Below are 19,818 nucleotides of genomic sequence, written 5' to 3' on the forward strand. Positions count from 1 at the left end.
TCTGTGTTGTTTCCTTCATTAGAATATGATCTCTTCGAGGCCACAAACTCTGTTTTTGCCTTTCTTTGTGTCTCCATTGCTTTGCACAGTATTTGGCACATAGTAAATTCTTATTAATTGTTGATTAACACATAGACTAAATTTAAAATAAGAAGAAAAGAAAATGAAGCCTAGTGATGATAGAACTTCAGACCAAGGAGAGACAAAAAGCATTTTGACTTGTTTCTTTTTTATTTCTGCCATGTTAAATGCTAAGAGTTAATGATTTTTTCCTTTTTTGAATATTTGATTATTTGTTCTTGTTGATGGTTTTTACATTTACATCATCCTAATATCTTATACATCCATGTTATATCACATATTTCAAATATCTGAATTCATTCCCAAATAAAATTCAAATTCTTCTGATTGGCATTCACAGTCTTTCACATCAGATACCAACTTACTTTTCTGGCTTCATCTCATATTCTCTGTCACACATTCTTTGCTTCTGCCTGATTTCATTATTTTTTTTGCGGGCCTCTCCCCCCCCCCCCCCCCTTCCCACACAAATCCACAAAGCATTCTCCTACCTTTATGGCCATGATAAGTTTCCTTTGCTTGCAGTGCTCACCCTGCCTTTTAGACTATTAAATTCCTATCTGTCCTTTCAAACTGAACTCAAATGCCAACTGCTCTGTGAAACCTTTCTCATCCCAAGTTTAATAAGTTATTACCTACAAATCTCATGTAGCAATTGGTTTTGTAAATTTCTAATGTATTTTTATAAAACATTGTATGTTATAACTATTAGTCTTTTATTTCCCTGCTATATTTTAGGCTTTTTGATGTCTTATTTAAACTTTGTATCCTTCCATAGTAATCTGTACATAGTAGTTGTTTAAAATGTTTGTTGTATGTATCTCAGAAGTTTTACTTTAAGTTAGATTGTTAGGGAGGATGAAGATTTATTGAGCGATTATAATTTGTTTATCTTCTATTGTAAATTGTTCATATCCCTTTATAAGAAGTATGTTGCCCACAAACATTTGTATCAATCCTTGTATATTGTCTGTTTAGTTGTTATCTGTTCTACTTGTTGCAAATACTAAAACTGTTGCTTTATTCTTATCTTGGTTACTCCTTGTTGCTGTTGTATAGAAATTTTAATGTAGATGAATTTTCTTTCTTCTTTGATATTTCTTCAGTTTGACCATTAGGTAAAAACTTATCTCCCATTTATACTTGAAATCATTTGTACCGTTACCTATAGTTGACTTTTATGTCTATTATCTAGCAGAAAATTATTGTAGTTAGTATGAGGTAAGAATATAGATTATATTCTGACTTCTCAAATTTCCCCAATATTTATTAAATAATGAATCCTTTCCTCAGTTTTGATTTTCCATAGGCTTATCAAACACTAAGACTTTTGTGTGTGTTTGGTCTATTCTTGGCTTCATTCTGTTTCATTGGACTAATTTTCTTTTTCCTTTTTTTTTTGGTCAAGTATTAAATAATTCTGCTGATTGTGATTGATTTGTTTGTGAGCATATCTACTCTTGCAAGACTTTTTTCCTCAAAGCGCTCCTCAGTTTTATTTTTCACTTTCCTTTCCCTATAGATATCCTTTTATTTTATCCAATTCTGTTTTTTTATCCATACATTAATATTACTTTAAATCTCTAATTTTGAAAATATTTTTCTAAATTGTTCTGACCAAACCCTGAACACCAAAAGCCCTTTCAGTTATTTTGCTCTTCATTCATTTCTGTACATCCTGAGTTCTTGTGGTTGGAATATTAAAACCTTTTTTTGCATTTAATTTCATCAGGTGAATTTTTCAACTTATACAGTCTTTTTTTTTTTTTTTTTTTTTGGTGAGGCATTTGGGGTTAAGTGACTTGCTCAGGGTCACACAGCAGTAAGTGTCAAGTGTCTGAGGCCAGATTTGAACTCAGGTCCTCCTGACTCCAGGGCCGGTGCTCTATCCACTACGCCACTTAGCTGCCCCTAATGTAGTCCATTTTTATTAATTATCTTTAAAAACTGAGAAGTTGCTGCTTTGTGACACCATAATGCAGCATGCTTTTATCTATACAATTAAAACTCACCTGGTAGATTTTGCTTTAGATGAGCAAATCAGACTAGCATCTGCTTTAAGCAGTATAATCTTTCCTTCATAATTTAGATTTTTTAATCACAGGTTTTGAGAATTTAAAGGTACCTCGGTGGCTATCTAATGGAACTTTACACAGAAGGAATTTTCACTATAATATAGGGAGGTATGTTGAATTGTCTCCTTTGAGCAATTTGAATTTTTCTATTTAGATTGTAAGCTCTGTCAGAGCCAGCACCCTATTTTATCCTTTTTGAGTTCTTCAGAGCCTAGCACAGTGTCTTGCACATAGTAGGTGTTGAGTAAGTATTTGATTGTTATTACATAATAGGTTGTTCTCTGTGCATTTTGTTGGGGCATGAGTTTACTTGAATTTTTTGCTTTGTGTTCCCTACAGCCCCATTGACAAACCTTCAGATTCCCTCAGTATAGGGAATGGTGACAATTCCCAACAGGTAAGATTTTAGTCAAGTAGTATCTCCTTTTTCTGACAACATTGAGGAATGAGGTATAATCTACATGAATCAGTTTTCCATAGAATTGAATATTTTTACTTTAGCCCTAAAACATAACTATTTTTGAAAAAAAATTTTTTAATCTATTATATATTTACTTCTAAAAACAGAATATAGCAAATATAATTGAAGCTCTTCTTGATGAATCAATGCTGTCTTTTTAAAACATCCATTATTATACTTTGATACTGTCATTTCTTCAGGGACTGTTGAGGTACATAAGGCTCCTCGTTTTAAATGGTCTCCAGTTATTTGAGTTATGGCTTATTTATTGATTTTTTTTAGTTTTTCCTTTCTGTTAGTGCATGAACCTCTCACAAATTCTATGCCACCTATTGGCTCTTTCCTGATTGCTGTAAGTTGTGGGGGGGGGAGGGTGGGGGAAGGGAACTCAAGGCTGTCTTCTTAGAATTGTTCCCACTTTTGATTTGATTTAGCTGGGGGGGGGGGAGGGAGCGCTTCTTCACTGTGTCAAGTTCATGAGCATGGATTTTTTTTTCCTTTGCATCTTCTTTGACTACTTAGAGGCTTTTTTTGTTTTTGTTTTTTTTGTTTGTTTGTTTTTGCCAGCGTTCTAGTTATGTTTTTATGTGGCATTCTATCTGTCTGTCAGCTATCTACCTAGTACTTTATATTAGGTTAATAATTTGTAAATAATCACTCATATAAAGTGATTGACAGTGGCTATTTTTTAAGTATATGCTCACATGAAACATGATTAAAATAGGCAGCTTGGTTTGTCAGTGGGTAGGTCTCTGGACTTGGAGTCAGGAACACCTGAGTTCAAATCCAGCTCCAGTCACTTCCTATCTGTGTGACCCTGGGCAAGTCATTGAATCTGTTTGTCCCTGTTTCATCATCTTTAAAATGAGGATAATAACAGCACTTACTACCATAAGGTTATTGTGAGAATCAAGTAAGATAATATTCATCAAGTGTTTAGCACTGTATAAATTCTATTACCTATTAACCCACCCCTCCCATTTTACTTTTTTTTTTTTTGTGGGGCAATGAGGGTTAAGTGACTTGCCCAGGGTCATACAGCTAGTAAGTGTCAAGTGTTTGAGGTCGGATTTGAACTCAGATTCTCCTGAATCCAGGGCCAGTGCTTTATCCACCATACCACCTAGCTGCCCCCTCCCAATTTACTGTTATGCATGTTATATGTGAGTTAAAAGATTCACTTTTCTTCCTTATTTTTTTTCTCCTGTTTAGATATCTAACAGTGATACACCGTCACCACCTCCTGGTTTATCAAAACCTAATCCAGTCATCCCCATCAGTTCATCTAATCACAGTGCAAGGTCCCCTTTTGAAGGGGCAGTAACAGAGTCACAGTCATTATTTTCGGACAACTTCCGGCACCCTAACCCTATCCCTAGCGGGCTACCCCCTTTCCCCAGCTCCCCACAGACTTCCAATGACTGGCCAACAGCACCAGAACCACAGAGCCTCTTCACATCAGGTACAAGTGCTTGAGTCTCCCAAAATTGTAGCATCATGAAACCAATAAGTACATAGACTCGATCCCCCCCCCCTTTTTTTTTTAGCTAGAAATTTTAATTTAAGTCTTGAAAGATTTTAGAAGATTTTAAAAATAAAAGAACTGCAAATTGCAAACACCTACTTTAAAATCAAAATTCTATTTTTATAGTGTTGCTTTAGCTCTTTTTCAGTAGCACAGAGGTAAATCGTTTAGGGATGGACATTACATATGGTATTCTTGAGTTACACTGATTTTTATGTTCATTTCAGATCTTTTCTCTTGGGAAAGATTGCATAAAATAAAATGTCAATAGCATTCGTGAAAATCTATAGATAGGGCATACCATTTAAGTAAAAGTAGAGAGTAACATAAACTGACATCAGGAAAAGAAAGGGGCAATATTGATTGTTTACTATGAATTCATTTCAATAGCCCACTCTGAGTTTTGATTATAAAGGGCAGTAATTAAGATATGAATGTTTTTTCTTTACTCAGTTCTACAACAAAATTATCTGTTTGTTCCACTTTAATTATTGAATTAACTATTAAAAGCATAAAGTATCTACATGTGAGTAAAGCTCTCATATAAGCACATGATTTTAGAATATTTAGTTTTTATCTCTTGGTGTGTTATATTTGGACACCTAGATGATACAGTGAATGCTGGGCCTGGAGTCAGAAAGACATCTTTGTGAGTTCAAAAGTGGCTTTAGACACTTTTAGACACAATTACTGAATAAGTAATTTAATTCTGTTTGCCTCAGTTTCCTCATCTGTAAAATGAGCTGGAGAAGGAAATGGCAAATTATTCCAATATCTTTGCCAAGAAAATCCCAAATGGGGTCACAAAGAGTTTGGACACGACTGAACAAGGACATATTATATTTGACAAGTTTCTCACACATGCCCACATACATACCACTCCAGAGGAAATTAAGGTACGGATTTATGTAAATTATGTTATAATTATTAACTATCATTTTTTTCTTCCTGACAGAAACAATCCCAGTGTCATCCTCTACAGACTGGCAAGCAGCATTTGGCTTTGGTTCCTCTAAACAGCAAGAGGATGACTTGGGGTTTGACCCCTTTGACATCACTCGCAAAGCCTTAGCAGACCTGATTGAGAAGGAACTGTCAGTCCAAGATCAACCTTCCCTTTCGCCCACATCTCTTCAGAACCCTTCCTCACACACTACAACCGCCAAAGGGCCAGGCCCTGGATTTCTGCATCCTGCCGCACCCACAAATGCCAACTCTCTCAGTAGCACCTTTTCAGTCTTGCCACAGAGGTTCCCTCAGTTTCAGCAACACCGGGCGGTTTATAATTCATTCAGTTTTCCAGGCCAGGCAGCCCGCTATCCTTGGATGGCCTTTCCACGAAATAGCATCATGCACTTGAACCACACAGCAAACCCCACCTCAAATAGTAATTTCTTGGACTTGAATCTCCCGCCACAACACAGCACAGGTCTGGGAGGGATCCCTATAGCAGGTAGGTTCATTTGAAGCCTCAATGAATTTGCAAATGACTCATGTCTTCAGGTTCTTGGGTAAAGAGGGAGGGAATACTCAATTACTAGAGCTAGATTTCCTAAGAATTTCTGTGGAAATATTTGTTATTGAAAGTCTTTTTAATAATCTTGAAAAATTTTAATTGGATGCTTTTGCCTTGTAACATTGAGCTTTATAAGGATGGTGGAGTATTATAATCTTATTGTTTTGAACAATTCTATTGCATAGTGGGTAGTTTTTAGTTTCTGTACAGCTATCTTGCTTGGTTTGGGTTTGCTCTATATATGTAAAAAAGGAAAAGATTCTGGAATTATAGAGTTGAGCATCAAAGTACAGGTGCTGATTTTACTTTCTTAAAAACTTGTGCTAAAATGTTTAATGATGGTAATTAGTGAGAGCATGAGGGATAGAGTCACTTGTCACCAACTCTGGATAGATTGTTTGATATATACAAACATACATCAAATCTCTACTGCATATTAATAAAGTACTTCATGTTTTGTGAATGTCTGAATATTAATGTTCCACAGATACTTTATGTGCAAAAATTTCTGATCTACAAAAGAAAAATTGATCTGGTCAATATGTTTGAACATTTAGTGTTCCTAGATTTGCCTCATGGGACAATATTTTACACTCCTCTGGGTCTTGGTCCAATACTGTAGTCCTTAACAAACTCAATTATAGGGTATAGAAAATCACTTGGAACATTTTAAACTCCCTACCTTTGAGTTCTAAAGGATGTGTGTTTTTCTTAATAGTGCTCTTTATTTGGGTTCTAGAGTTGCTTTCACATGAGAACTTTCCTCCCTTGGATTTCCCAGATGATATATTACTTGTCTACATGATTTCTCTTAGGGTTTTAAAGATTTTCCACATTATAATATATGTGTTAATATAATTTATATAATATAGTATATAGTATATTAATATAATAATATGTGTTGCTGCTCACATGCCATCACTAGGATATGCACATCAATTCATTTATTTATTTTTTTTTAGAAGTAATGTATTTATGATGATCATTTCAAGTACTCTCTCACAGTTCTCATAATATCCAATAAAAGATAGGACAACTAACTGGGAGTGGAAGGTACAGTCTTGTAGCTATGTTATTTTAAAAGGTTAACTAACTGTCCCAAATGGGACTTTACCCAGCTGTGCCTTCTGTATAGTAGACATTTCTCTTTTAATTTGATTATAGTAGTAGTTGGTCCCACATAATTTTAAAAAATGATATTTCCACACATGTGGTATATAAAAGGAAAATTTTTAAAATCAAACTCCTGTATGGCCGTCATTCTGCTAAGATTTGTCGCGAATATAAAATAAAACATAAATAACATGGTGCATTCGTCTTGGAGTCAGAAAGTCTGTGACCCTGAACAAGTCACTTAACCTATGTTTTTGTTTCTTCGTGTGCTAAATGAAGATAATATTTAGCTTATCTATATCACAGGGTTGTGAGGAAAGTACTTAGAACTTAGTTATTGTTATTTATTGTAACCTCCTTTAGTGTAGAACTGGCAGTTATTTGGGGGTGGGGGGCTGAAACAAACCTGAAAAATGCAATAATCTGTATAGTATTCATGAGTGTGTAATAGGAATTTTAAAAAGGAAAAGATCATCATTGTGCATATTAACTAGAAAAGACTTACATTAAGATCTTGGCCTTGAAAGATAGGATAAGCAGATATGGAAAGAGAAGGTATCCCATATAAGAAATGAAATGACCACACTGACATTATTAATATATATGATGTATTCAAGAGATAATGAGTAGATATGTCTGCTTCCTGTTACTCCATATATACCTTCTTTTCTAGTCTTTCCTATGTAAGGTAGAACAATATTATGGAAGACTGTCAGAAGAGTTTGGACTAAATGTAATAAAGGACTTTGTGTTTTTGCTTTAACTTGCTATATAACTGCTTTTGCTCTACTAGTTTACATTAACTCCTACCACAAAAGAATAGGTTAATTAGTTCTGTGGTTGTACCTATTAAGTGATTTGGGTCTTCATTTAGTTAAGGTATAATATGAAGCATTTTGGCTCCTCCTAGAATTATTCCATGAAAAATGGTTTTGGTTTTTTTTTTTTTTTTGGTGGGGCAATGGGGGTTAAGTGACTTGCCCAGGGTCACACAGCTAGTAAGTGTCAAGTGTCTGAGGCTGGATTTGAACTCAGGTACTCATGAATCCAGGGCCGGTGCTTTATCCACTGTGCCACCTAGCTGCCCCTAAAATGGTCATTTTAATAATTAATATGTATAGGTTATTTTGTGTTAAATAGGAACCCCGTTTCCTAACTTCAGAAACCCAAAGTTAATTGACCAGTTCCTGTAGTTTTTCAGATTGATTTAAGTCATTGGTGGCTTTTTTGTTTATCTCCAGGGGAAGGAAGATGTTATTTCACTTTTTAAGTGTCTGAAACATTCAAGTTTCTTTCAACTGATTGGGCATGCTCACTTGGCATGTAGAGTATGTTTCATGCTAGGTCATAAGTAGCTCTCAAATAGTTTTACCCATTAAAAGCAGTTTTTATTAAAATTCTAAAATCTAGAATAAATTTTATAATACTAAAGTATTTGAGCTTTGTTATCAGGATTGTATAGACAAAGGACTGTTGCAACCTTATACCTTGAAATAGTGTATTTTGGTTTATCCTGTTATTCCCCTGTTGTATGTTTATCCTAACAAGCCTCTATCTAGATTTCTATTTGGGGTGATGGTATTCCCCTACCAATGAGAAGCTATGTTTTTGCATGTTTTCTTTTAAGTAGAAGAAAAAGGTTTCTGTTCTTCTTAGTTTCTGTTTATAAAATGGGTAAGCTGTCTAGGTTATCTTGAAGAACCATTCTGATTCTGTAAGAGTTTATAATTCTGTGTTGAGTTACTTTACTAGTTTGCTGGTGTTTTTTCTTAGTTTCACTTGCGCTGTAGAAGTAATATTATTAACTGGTAGAAATTGCATCTGAATAAGATTGTAAGATCCTTGTGGGTAGAAACAGTTTCCAGGATTTATCTTTAGAATTTTCTACAGGGATCAACAAAATACCTTGTACAGAAGTAGATGAATAAATAGAAAATTCCCAAGAAGTAACAAGATGTTTTAAGAAGCATTAGTATTATTAGGTACTAATTAGAATGATATAGATAGGTGTAACTGTCAGCCTGCACAGTTTACTAGATACTATATAGAATGTATATTCTTTAGAGTTGTACATGGTTCTTCCTCTCCCAAAATATTCATTTACAGTGGCCTGATGTGTCGCCCATACATATACTACCATGCCAATGTATTTATCTTTTGTTAAAGTTTAAAATGCTAAACTAAAACTAAAGCAAAAATGAGACATTTTAAAAGGACACCATGGAGTGAGTAGTTTCTGGATGCAACTTTTATACAAATTTGGTTTCTAATTCCAGCTGAAGATATTTTGAAATGTTTTATTTGTATTGTTTCCTTAATTGAAGTGATGATGATATCTCATTCAGTCAGAATTTATTAATTGCTTACTATGTGCCAGGCACTGTGCCAAGCACTAGAGAAAGGCAAAAGATAGTTTCTGCTCTCAATGAGTTCACAGTCTAAGCGGACAGGCATTATGCAAACAATTATGTACAGACAAGATAAAATGGAAATAATCAACAGAAAGAAGACACTAGAATCAAGGGATATCAGAAAAGGCTCCCCATAGAAGGTGAGATTTGAGCTGAGACTTGAAGGAAGTGAGGAGGCAGAGATGAAAGGGAGAGCATTCCAATTATGGGAGACAGCCAAGGAAAATGCCAGGAGTTGAAGTTGGTAAAATTGACAGGCTTTGGCCACAGATTGAATATTGGGAGGGTAGGGATTAAGAACAAATTGGGGGGCGGGGGGAGGGGGCAGCTAGGTGGCACAGTGGATAAAGCACCGGCCCTGGATTCAGGAGGACCTGAGTTCAAATCTGGCCTCAGACACTTGGCACTAACTAACTGTGTGACCTTGGGCAAGTCACTTAACCCTCATTGCACTGCAAAAAAAAAAAAAAAGAATAAGTCAGGGTTGATACCCAGATTGTAAGCCTAGGTGACTCAGAGGATGGCAGTCCCTTCAACAGTCCCATATTAAACACCTATTATATGTCAAACTCTGCCAATACTTTACTAATATTAACTCATTTGATCTTCAAAAAACCCGATGAAGTGAAGGTTCTATTTTTATCCCCATTTTACAGTTGAAGAAACTGAGGCAGACAGAAGTGAAGTGACTTGCCCAGGATTATACAGCTAGTAAGTGTCTGAGGCTGAATTTAAACTCTAGGCATTCCTGAGTTCAGGCTCAGTGCACTGTCCACTGCACCACCTAGCTCTCCTAGCAAAATAGTTGGCTTTAAGATGTTTGAAGGACATCAAATTGAAGGTGTCTGGTAGGTAGTGGTAGATGTGACACTAGATGTCAGCAGAGACATTAGGACTGGATAAGCAGATGTGAGAATCATCAGCATAAAGATAATAGTTGAATCCATGGAGCTAATGAGATCACTCTGTGGAATATTAAAGAGGGAGAAGGGAAGAACAGCCCAGGACAGAGCCCCATGGTAGATCCCTGGCTAGTGAGAGTGGCCTGGATGAAGATTCAGTGAAGGAGACAGGTGGGAAGAGACCCAGGAGAGTGGTGTTCTGAAAACCTAGGGAGAAGGCAGCATCTAGGAGAGGGTGACACCAATGTCAGAGCCTACAGAGAGCTCAAGAAGAGGAGGATTTCCATTCAGTGGTTAGGAGAATATGAGTGACTTTGGAGAGAGCAGTGGAAGCTGGACAGTAGGGTTAAAGTGAGACAGAAGGAATACTTTAGTAATATTTTTCTTAGGTCGTATATGTAGCTTTTTTAGTTCAGTAGGGATCTTTGATTTTTAGGAAGTGCTGAGCAAATTTTTCTAAGCTGGTTATTAGAAGGGAGTTAGATTTAGTATACCTAAGATTTTAAAAACAGCAGTGTTCTTATTCTTAGAATTGTTACTCTGCACAGATGCAAGCCCATTCAGTTTGGGGGGGGGTGTAATGAGGATTAAATGACTTGCCCAGGGTCACACAGCTAGTAAGTGGCAAGTGCCTGAGGCTGGATTTGAACTCAGGTCCTCCTGAATTCAAAGCCAGTGCTTTATTCACTGTGCCACCTAGTTGCCCCCCCCCCATTCAATTTTTAAGATAGACTTTGCTTTCCTTTGTATGTGAAGAAGACATCAAACCAAATTCCCATAAGGCATGTGCTTTAAAGTGTGTTCATAGACTTCCATTTTTCTTTCCACATGCTCATGTATTCTGATGCTAACAAGAGCATGTACTTGTGAAGCAGCTGGAGTAAATGTAGTGATACAGCCTACTGGACCTGTGTTCAAGGCCTGGTTCTGCTTATTACCTCCTTTGTGACCATGTGCAATTCATTTCACCTTCTGGCCCTCACTTTTCTCATCCATAAACTGAAGGGCTTGGCCTAAAAGGCTTCAAAGATCTTTTCCACCTTTTTATACATGATCCTATGCATTTAGGATTTAGGCTCATAGTACAGACCTAACCCTAAACCATACATGTTAGTTAGACCTTTCCTTTGGGCCTCATTTGGGTCTGGCTTTCACCAGCTATTCTAATCTAGACTTTATATAGTACAAACTCCCTACTTGTCCCTCATGGGATACAGTTTGCCCATCAGAACCCAAGACGTGAGTTGTTCTGAGAATTGAAATAATCTTTTACCTTACTGTGTTATATCATCTATAATGTACACTTATTGTGCGTGTGTGAGATGAATAAAATCTACAAAAGTTTATTTTAAATATTCTATTTTGGGCAGCTAGGTGGCGCAGTGGATAGAGCACCGGCCCTGGATTCAGGAGAACCTGAGTTCAAATCCAGGCTCAGACACTTGACACTTACTAGCTGTGTGACCCTGGGCAAGTCGCTTAACCCCAATTGCCTCAACAAAATTTAAAAAAATAAAAGTAAATATTCTCTTTTGCCAGACGTAGACACTAAATAATAGGAAGTGTGAGCTTTATTTCACAAATGATTTTCTTTGAAGTTCTTTTAAATTAAAAACTTCTAGTTGGAAGGACAATTCTCTTAGGATTTTGTTGTTGTTAGGGTAAGGTTATTTGATAATTTAATATTATGTAGATTCATCAGAATGTGTGAAATGAGGATATGACAGTAAAAAAAAGTCTTACAATTAAGAGAACTAAACATTTGCTATGTATAGATACATATAACCTAGAAGAAGTTTTCTAAATTTCAGTCAAGTTGAATCTTCTCCTTCATAGCATTTTACTGTTTTCTTGGTGTTTTAAAAGGTAAAAAAGCAATCTTGTGGTGTTATAACTTTTCTAATAGTAAATATATTTACATTATTTCATATGAATTAATTAAAAATATTTACAGTATTTCGGGATCCTCTTGACAATTGAATTTTCTTTACCCCTCCCTAAATCTCCATTCAGTTTCTTTAGCCTAAGATTTTTTGTTGTTGTTGTTTTGGGTGAGGCAATGGGGTTAAGTGACTTGCCCAGGGTCACACAGCTAGTAAGTGTTAAGTGTCTGAGATCATATTTGAACTCAGGTCTATCCAGGGCCAATGCTTAGCCACTGCACCACCTAGCTGCCCCTAACCTAAGATTTCTTAAAGGGGTTTTATATTTTCTTTTTTTTAAACATTTATAAGAATAGCATTTGTTTTCCTTTTTCTGGACATATTTAAAATGTCAAGCTTTTTTTTTTTTTGGTGGGGCAGTGAGGGTTAAGTGACTTGCCCCAGGGTCACACAGCTAGTAAGTGTCAAGTGTCTGAGGCCGGAATTTGAACTCAGGTCCTCCTGAATCCAAGGCCAGTGCTTTATCCACTGTGCTACCTAGCTGCCCCCCAAGCCTTTTAAGGATGGGATACTTTTCATAAAGCATAGTACATATTAAGATTCAAAAGTGTGTATAAAGTTATAACTACTTTCTAAATACTTTGTAAGATTTTAAAAAATCCATGGCTTATTTTACATTAAATTCTTGCTGTTAAGCATATGTAATAGGTATACTTTTGTAAATAGACTTAACAGATCTAGTCACCTCTGCCTAGACTATGACTAACTTTTCCAAGGGGGAAGAAGACATGAACCTTTCCACTATGCCACGATCAATCTCTTCCCTCTTATTATGACATAGCCTACAACCTTTGAAACTACTGTGGCCTAACAGCAGAACAGAGGATTTTAATAGGCTTTGGGGTGTTTACGTGGACCTTTGGATTTTTGCATGATTCCTTTTTATTTTTATTTTTCCTTTTTTTTCAAAACTTATTTGTATTTTTTATTGATACTTTTTGTTTTTATATTACATTACATTAATTTCTGAATATATTCTTTCCAGAAAACTGTCCCTTGGAACAAAGAATTTTAAAAGAGGGGGGAAAAAACCTAAAATTAATGTGCATCTCTACTATCATTGTATTAATGTGACCGTGCTCCTCTTTCTTCAGCAATAATTCCTTATTGATATTGCATTTAATATGTACATCTTAAGGGAATTTCTTGTCTTTTTATGTGATGAGTAAAACCTACAAAAATTTATTCTTAAAGGCCCATATATTAGCATCTCAAGAATAATTAAACACCAAAATAATCAAAGTATGAAGTTTATTTCATACTACTGTTTCCTACAACTAGCATGTCATCTTCTGTTTCTATTTGCTCAATCCTAATTTTTAGGCAGTGATTTTCTTCAGAGAGCTTTTGTACCTCCTTTTACATTGGCCAATTTGGGCTTTTCAGGCTGTTGCCTTTTTTTCCTGACTCTCCTTCCATCACTCTCATTTCTCTTTCCATTTTTTCCTCTACCTCTTTTACTTGATCTTCAAAGTCCTTTTTGAGTGCTTCTATGGCCTGAGACAGATTCATTTTTTTCTTGGAAGCTTTGGATGTAGGAACCCTGACATTCCTATCTCTTCTGAGGGTATACCTCAATCTTCCTTGTCACTAAAGAAACTTTCTGTGGTCTGCATCTTTCTCTGTCTGTTCATCTTGCTCCTCTTTACTTGGACTTTTAACTCCTTCTTAAAGTGGGGCACTAGTTCCAGTATGTACTGTCCCAAGCTTCAGGGGGTTTAAGGTGGTATTTAGGGAGGGGCAGGTTCTTTAGTCACCTGGCCTGTTCTCTGGTTTGTAGATAACCCCAAGCCAACTTGCTAATTAACCAGGCAGCAAAACTTTGTGTGCTGTGGTTGTTAGCTCTGACAAGTCTGCTCCCCTCCCCCACCTGGGCCACCACCACTCAAGCCCTACTTCCTGGTTCCCAGCAGGGTGAAACACCAGGTTCCTCCTCAGCGCCATTAGAGACCCCTGTAATCTTCCTCCAGCCAATCGCTTAGCCCTCTTGCCAGACCGTGAGCTTAGTTGCAGAGGACAGTGGTACTGCAGCTGATTCAGAGGTTCTGGGGGTCTTTTTCTCTGGCTCGGCTTGCCTGGGACTGGATCTGTGTCAGCGTGTCTGTGGGGTTGGGTTCTACTCCTGCCCTGGCACAGCAGTCCCTTCCTGCCATCGTTCTAAGCTGTCTTTGGCTAGAAAATAATCTCAGCCCTTTCTTTTGTGGGTTCTGCTGCTCCAGGAATTGTATTATGGCATTATTTTTTGGAGATTTTTTTTGGAGTGATTGTGTTGTGAGTTCCGAGAGCTTACTTACTGCCTTTCCTCCGCCATCTTCTTGTGTGTCGGTGCTGAAATATTATTCCATTATTCTTTAACTCAGCTTAGTCATAATTTTGTTTTTGCTAATGAGGGATATTATTTGACTCTGGCAAGTAAATTTGAAGTACTGTGTAGGAATAGTTTAGATAGGTTGCTTTAGTTCCTAGGAGGACACTAGGATGTGATAATTTGCCTATTTATTGATTTGAAAAAACAGAAATAGGGAATATAAAAATCTTTGAGATCCTCAGAAAGTCAAGTTCACATAAAAGTGCAAGTAAAAACTTGCACTTAGTTTTCTAAAACATGGTATTAGAATTCAATGGTTTTGGTTATATAAAGTTCATATTTTTTACATGCTGTATGCTTAGAAACCTTTTCCTGTTGACACATTTTTGAAATTTTTTTTTCAGTATTGTTAGAAGATTAGGAAAGAAACTACTTTTGGGGGGAGGGCAATGAGGGTTAAGTGACTTACCCTGGGTTCACACAGCTGATAAGTGTCCAGTATCTGAGACCCGATTTGAACTCGGGTCTTCTTGAATCCAGGGCTGGTGCTTTATCCACTGCACCACCTAGCTGTCCAGAAACTACTTTTAAGATTCAAAAATACACTTTTTAGTACTTTTTGAAAGTATACATTCTCTAATGTTAGTCCTCATGTATAAGGTAGGTATCTCTACATTGAATTTTTAATACTTATGTAATGTGGTTGTATGGCCGTAATAAAGATTATCAGACAAAAATAATGAAAGTAAGCTGAAAATGTTAAGACTGGGAAGCTTGCAATGTTTTATCAATTGAGTAGAAATTGGGAATTTCAATTAATTGCACAGAATGAAGAATGTAGATAGGTTTTTACATAAGACAAAGGACTACTTAAAGAATAAGTAGTTTTAGAACCCAAATTGAAAGTAAATTGGGGGGCGGGGAATGAAAGTAAATTAGATTTAATTCTGGTGGGCAGAAGTTGGTGTTACTATGGATGCATCACTGTATCATAGTGATACAGTAGATTTAAGTCCAAAGTAATCATACTTTTGTTCAGTTTATTAAAATGGAATTATGATTTTTAAAAGGGCACATTTCATTCTTTTGCATTGTTAAATGCATGTTGACACCAGTGAGGCCCTTAGAAACCTAGGGGATAGTTTTTAAAAGCTTTTGATGTAGAGAAAGCACTTTTACCTTCATTTTAAGTTGTAGCTTTTAAGGTCTAGCCCTATAGAAAATGAGTACCTAGATACTTTATTAAATTCAGCCTTTTACTGCTTAATCTAATTCTGGGGTTGGTTCCCCCCCCCCCCTCCTTCCCCTCTTTTTCCTCCTCCCTTTCACTCCTCTCCTTTTTTCCTTTCTTTCTTCCTCTCCCTTCTCTCCTTCACTCTTTTCTCTACTCCAAACATTCTGTTTTCTCTCACTTTACAGTGCAAGAACAATGGGCTTTATTCCCAGATTCCTTCTAGTAGTATTTGCTACTTTTCAGTGTTCTGCTGCTACTGGCAACAGTCTGAATCTTTTAATGGGCGAGCTTCTTCACACAGCTGTTAGTGTGTGTTGTCCACTCTGATTTGATAGCCTCTCTGGTTAAAGTAGTTACCGCCTCCTCTGCCAGCTGCTGTTTCCCTTTTTGGGAGGCAGTTGGGGTTCAGTGACTTGTCTCAGAGTCACACAGCTAATAAATGTGTCTGAGGCCAGGCCCCTCCTGCCTCTTGGCACCCTATTTACTGTACACCTAGCTCCCTGTCCTATATTTTATAGGAAGCCTTTTCCAACATGCCTTCTTTCTATTGTTTCCCTATTTATCTTGTATATAGCATGTTTATATTGTTGTATGTATGTATCACATGTTTATATTGTTCTATATATGTTGTATATATCTTTATATTTATTTACCTGTTTCTCCCTCGTAGATTGTAAGCTATTTTAGGTCAGGGAATGTTATTTCCTCTTTTTTGCATCCCCAGTGCTTAGCACAGCTTAGTGCCTGTCCTCATAGTACATTAATGAATGTTTATTAATTGATCTAAAGTAGCCCTTGTTGTAATGTTAATCTATTAGTGCTTCCAGTGAATACAAAGATTGTCTACTAGAGGTCAGAAGCTTACTTCGTTAGAGTGAATTTCTAAAAAAATCACATGCCCTATATCACAAGCAAAGAAACCAAACAGGAGTGGTTTGTATTTGGGGTTAATGCAGCACACTTAGCGCTGGGGAGTGAGGACGCTATTTCTATACACATTTGCAAATTTCAGATTCTCAAACTATATGAGTATGTCTCATTCTGGTTTATGGCCATTTTTGGAAGCCTTTTTGGGTTTTGGGTCATAACTAAAGGACTTTTCAATTCAACAGTTGTTCTTAGTTCTTCTGACTCATCAGATATTCTTGAACCATATTGAGACTAGACTTAACTCCTCAGAATTCCATAAGTGAACCCTGGAACATGGTTTCTTTTAACTAGACTGCCCCTAGGATTGTAGTTGACTTTCTAACTATAGTTGGACTCTTTGTTATGGTGCTAGTTACAAACCCTTAGTTGGTCAGAGATTGCCAGTCTCTGTTGTTAAATGCCATATGTAGTAGCTTTTATGCCAAAATAAAGGAAGGAATCGGTACTTAATGTTAACCCCTCTCTTTAAAGCACAAAAACCTTAGATACTATTAGTACTGAATTCTAGCCTTTAAAGTTTAGGATAGGTGGCACCTTCATCTTCTTCTTTGTACCCTCTTTGACCCACCATATACACACAGTGCCCAAAGCACAAAATCCTCTTTGGGCTTCCCCTCCTGGACAAGGTTGCCTATAGTCTTTGCCCCAGTTTTTGTATCACTTTTAAACTATCCTCAAGGCTTATTGCTATTCTTGTGTCATTCTCTTTATTAGACCATATATGTGTACATTATAACAAGAGCCTTCTGGCAACTTTTATTTAGTCTCTTTGTATTAATTTGTATAACTATAATAAGATGCATAGCTCAATTAAAATATGCATCCGATACTGTGGTTCTATTCTCATGTTATTCTACAAGGTGTTGCAACTTCTTAAAATGTTGCTGATCTAGGGGGGTAGCTAGGTGGCGCAGTGGATAAAGCACCAGCCATGGATTCTGGAATACCCGAGTTCAAATTTGGCCTCAGACACTTGACACTTATTATAGCTCTGTGATCCTGGGCAAGTCACTTAAACTCCCATTGCCTGCAAAACAAAACAAAAATGTTGTGATCTTGATGTTTGCCTTGCAAATTATATTTATCCCAATCCTTCTTATATGGCATTCCTGATTGACTCTTGTGGTTTCAGCCTTAAACAATCCTTCTTCTCCATGTTTTGTACTATGCGTTATGAATTATAGAATTCTGATAATTTTGTGTGATTACTCTATTGTTGAATTCGAGTAAGACCCACATAGCTATAGTAACCTGACTTTTAGTTATTTTTCCTGGAAAGGATTATTTGGGCATTTCTATGGCGTCTTCCTATAGACTTTAAAGTTTTGTAGACTCCTCAAGTTGAAATAATAGAATTTGAGAGCTGAAAAATTATTCTTGCAGATTATCTAGTTCACCTCTTTAGTTCGCATGAAACAACTCAGATTTGACTTAACTGAGGTTGCAAAGATAAATAGTGCAAAATAAAAAACTGAATAAGTCTAGGCTAGAATTCCTCCACGACATTATACTTTTTCATATCTAACTTGTCAAGCAGAGCAGCTCTCTACAAGGTATAAAATAGACAAGGCAGTCAAACGAGTCATGAAGTATGATAACTCATCAGAGTCATAGACTTTAGCAGTGGAAGGAAATTAAAGGTCATTTAGCCCCATTCCACTAATTTTTTTTTTGAGAGGGGAGGTGATCCATACAGGAAATTTCATCTTAGATAATAGCACAAGAGCTTGTATTCTCTCCATGGACATATAGCTAGAGTGTGTCAGAAGTGAGACATGAACCCTGGTTTCTTGGTTGGGTGGGCCCAGTGTGTATGTACCATGCTGGGTACAGATGAGGGAACTGAGGGTTAGAGAAGTTAAAAGACTTGCCTAAGTAATAGAAGTTATGAAACTCGATCTTCAGTGGATTTTAGTTCCTGATGCCAATCAGGTACTAGAACAAGTGGGGCATGTTGTTGGTAAGCTGTCCTCTCCCATTTCCCCCTTATATTTTTTTTAAGGTTTCAAAGCATTTTTATGTACATTGTTGATGTCCCACAGCAACAGTATGAAGTGGACCCTACAGATATTACTGTTTCTGTTTATAGAGACGGGAATTGAAGCTTAGCAAGGTTAAGTGGCTTAAACTGGTCACCTAGCTAGCTATCAGAGGTGGGATTCTCAACACAGGTATCCCTTACACCAAATCTAGCAATGGTATGCTTTTTCCTTGAAGAAGAAATGGAGGTAGAGAAGGCAGTTCTTTTGATGCTCTTAACTATTCCTTTATTCCCTAAGGAAAGGAAAGCTTATCTGTACCTTTTAATCAATAAGCATTTATTAAGCACCTGCTCTGGCAGGCCATATGTGCTGGAGAAATGTGAACCGCACCCCCCCCCGCCCCCGAAAAAAAAAAACAAACCCAACCCTAAAATATATCTGATCTTAAGAAGTGTACATCCTGTTGAGAGAAACAACAAATCAATACAAAATATGTACAAATCAACATTGTTGTGGAACACATTCATGTAGGAGGTGACACCTTTAGTTGAGTCTTCAAGGAAGCTAGGGATTCTGTGAAGGGAAATGAGCAGGGGGGCATTCCGGACCAGTGGGACGTTCTGGGCAAGGCAGAGACCAGTCTGGAAAGCTATGCTGGAGCCAGATTACTAAGGGCTTTCAATGATAAAGAGAGAAGTTTAATTTGATCTTAGAGGCAACAGGAAGCTCCTAGACCTTTTCAACAGTGACATTTTCGATACATAGACCATATGTTGTTTTAGGATTATCACCAGAGTGGCTGTGTGGTTCTCCATGAAAAGGAGAAACACTTGGGGCGCATTAGAGTAGTTAGTATTATAGCACTTCAACACTGTGTAAAGCACTTAGCACACTAAAGCACAGGGTATGGGCTGTATAAGTGCTGCTTCTTCCTGTGGTAATAGGTGGGAGGTGGCATGCCAAAATGGAGAGAAGGAGATGGATATGAGAATTGTTGGGAGAACTAGAAGCAAGGAGAAACTAGCTTCTGATTAGGTGTGAGAGGGTGAAGGAGATCTAAGACATAATATGACCTCCAAGGTTGTGAGGACAAATTGAGTCTTCATCAGAAACAGAAGAGTTACGGAGGAGGAGGGAAGGAAGAATTTATTAAGTGCCTACTTTGTGGAAGGAAGAAAAAAAAAAGAAACATTTAATAAGTGCCGATGTTCCAGGCACTGTGCTAAAATGCCTGACAAATATCATCTCTTTGGTCCTCACGACACTGGAAGGGACGGTACTATTATTATCACCCCCAGTCTGAGAAATTCCATCAAAAAGAGGTTAAGTTCCTTGTCT

General features: G+C 36.9%; 1 protein-coding gene across 1 annotated transcript in view; it reads left to right on the top strand.

The window, feature by feature from the left end:
* CNOT4 (CCR4-NOT transcription complex subunit 4) overlaps positions 1 to 19,818 on the top strand; it is a 183,177-nt gene that overhangs the window by 149,042 nt on the left and 14,317 nt on the right. Inside the window, 3 exon segments of the mRNA XM_043967561.1 lie at positions 2,496 to 2,553; positions 3,829 to 4,078; positions 5,097 to 5,594. Of these exon segments, the coding sequence (XP_043823496.1) occupies positions 2,496 to 2,553; positions 3,829 to 4,078; positions 5,097 to 5,594 (806 nt within the window).

The sequence above is a fragment of the Dromiciops gliroides genome, chromosome 5 (genome assembly GCF_019393635.1).
Source record: "Dromiciops gliroides isolate mDroGli1 chromosome 5, mDroGli1.pri, whole genome shotgun sequence".
In the NCBI taxonomy this organism is placed as follows: Eukaryota; Metazoa; Chordata; class Mammalia; order Microbiotheria; family Microbiotheriidae; genus Dromiciops; species Dromiciops gliroides.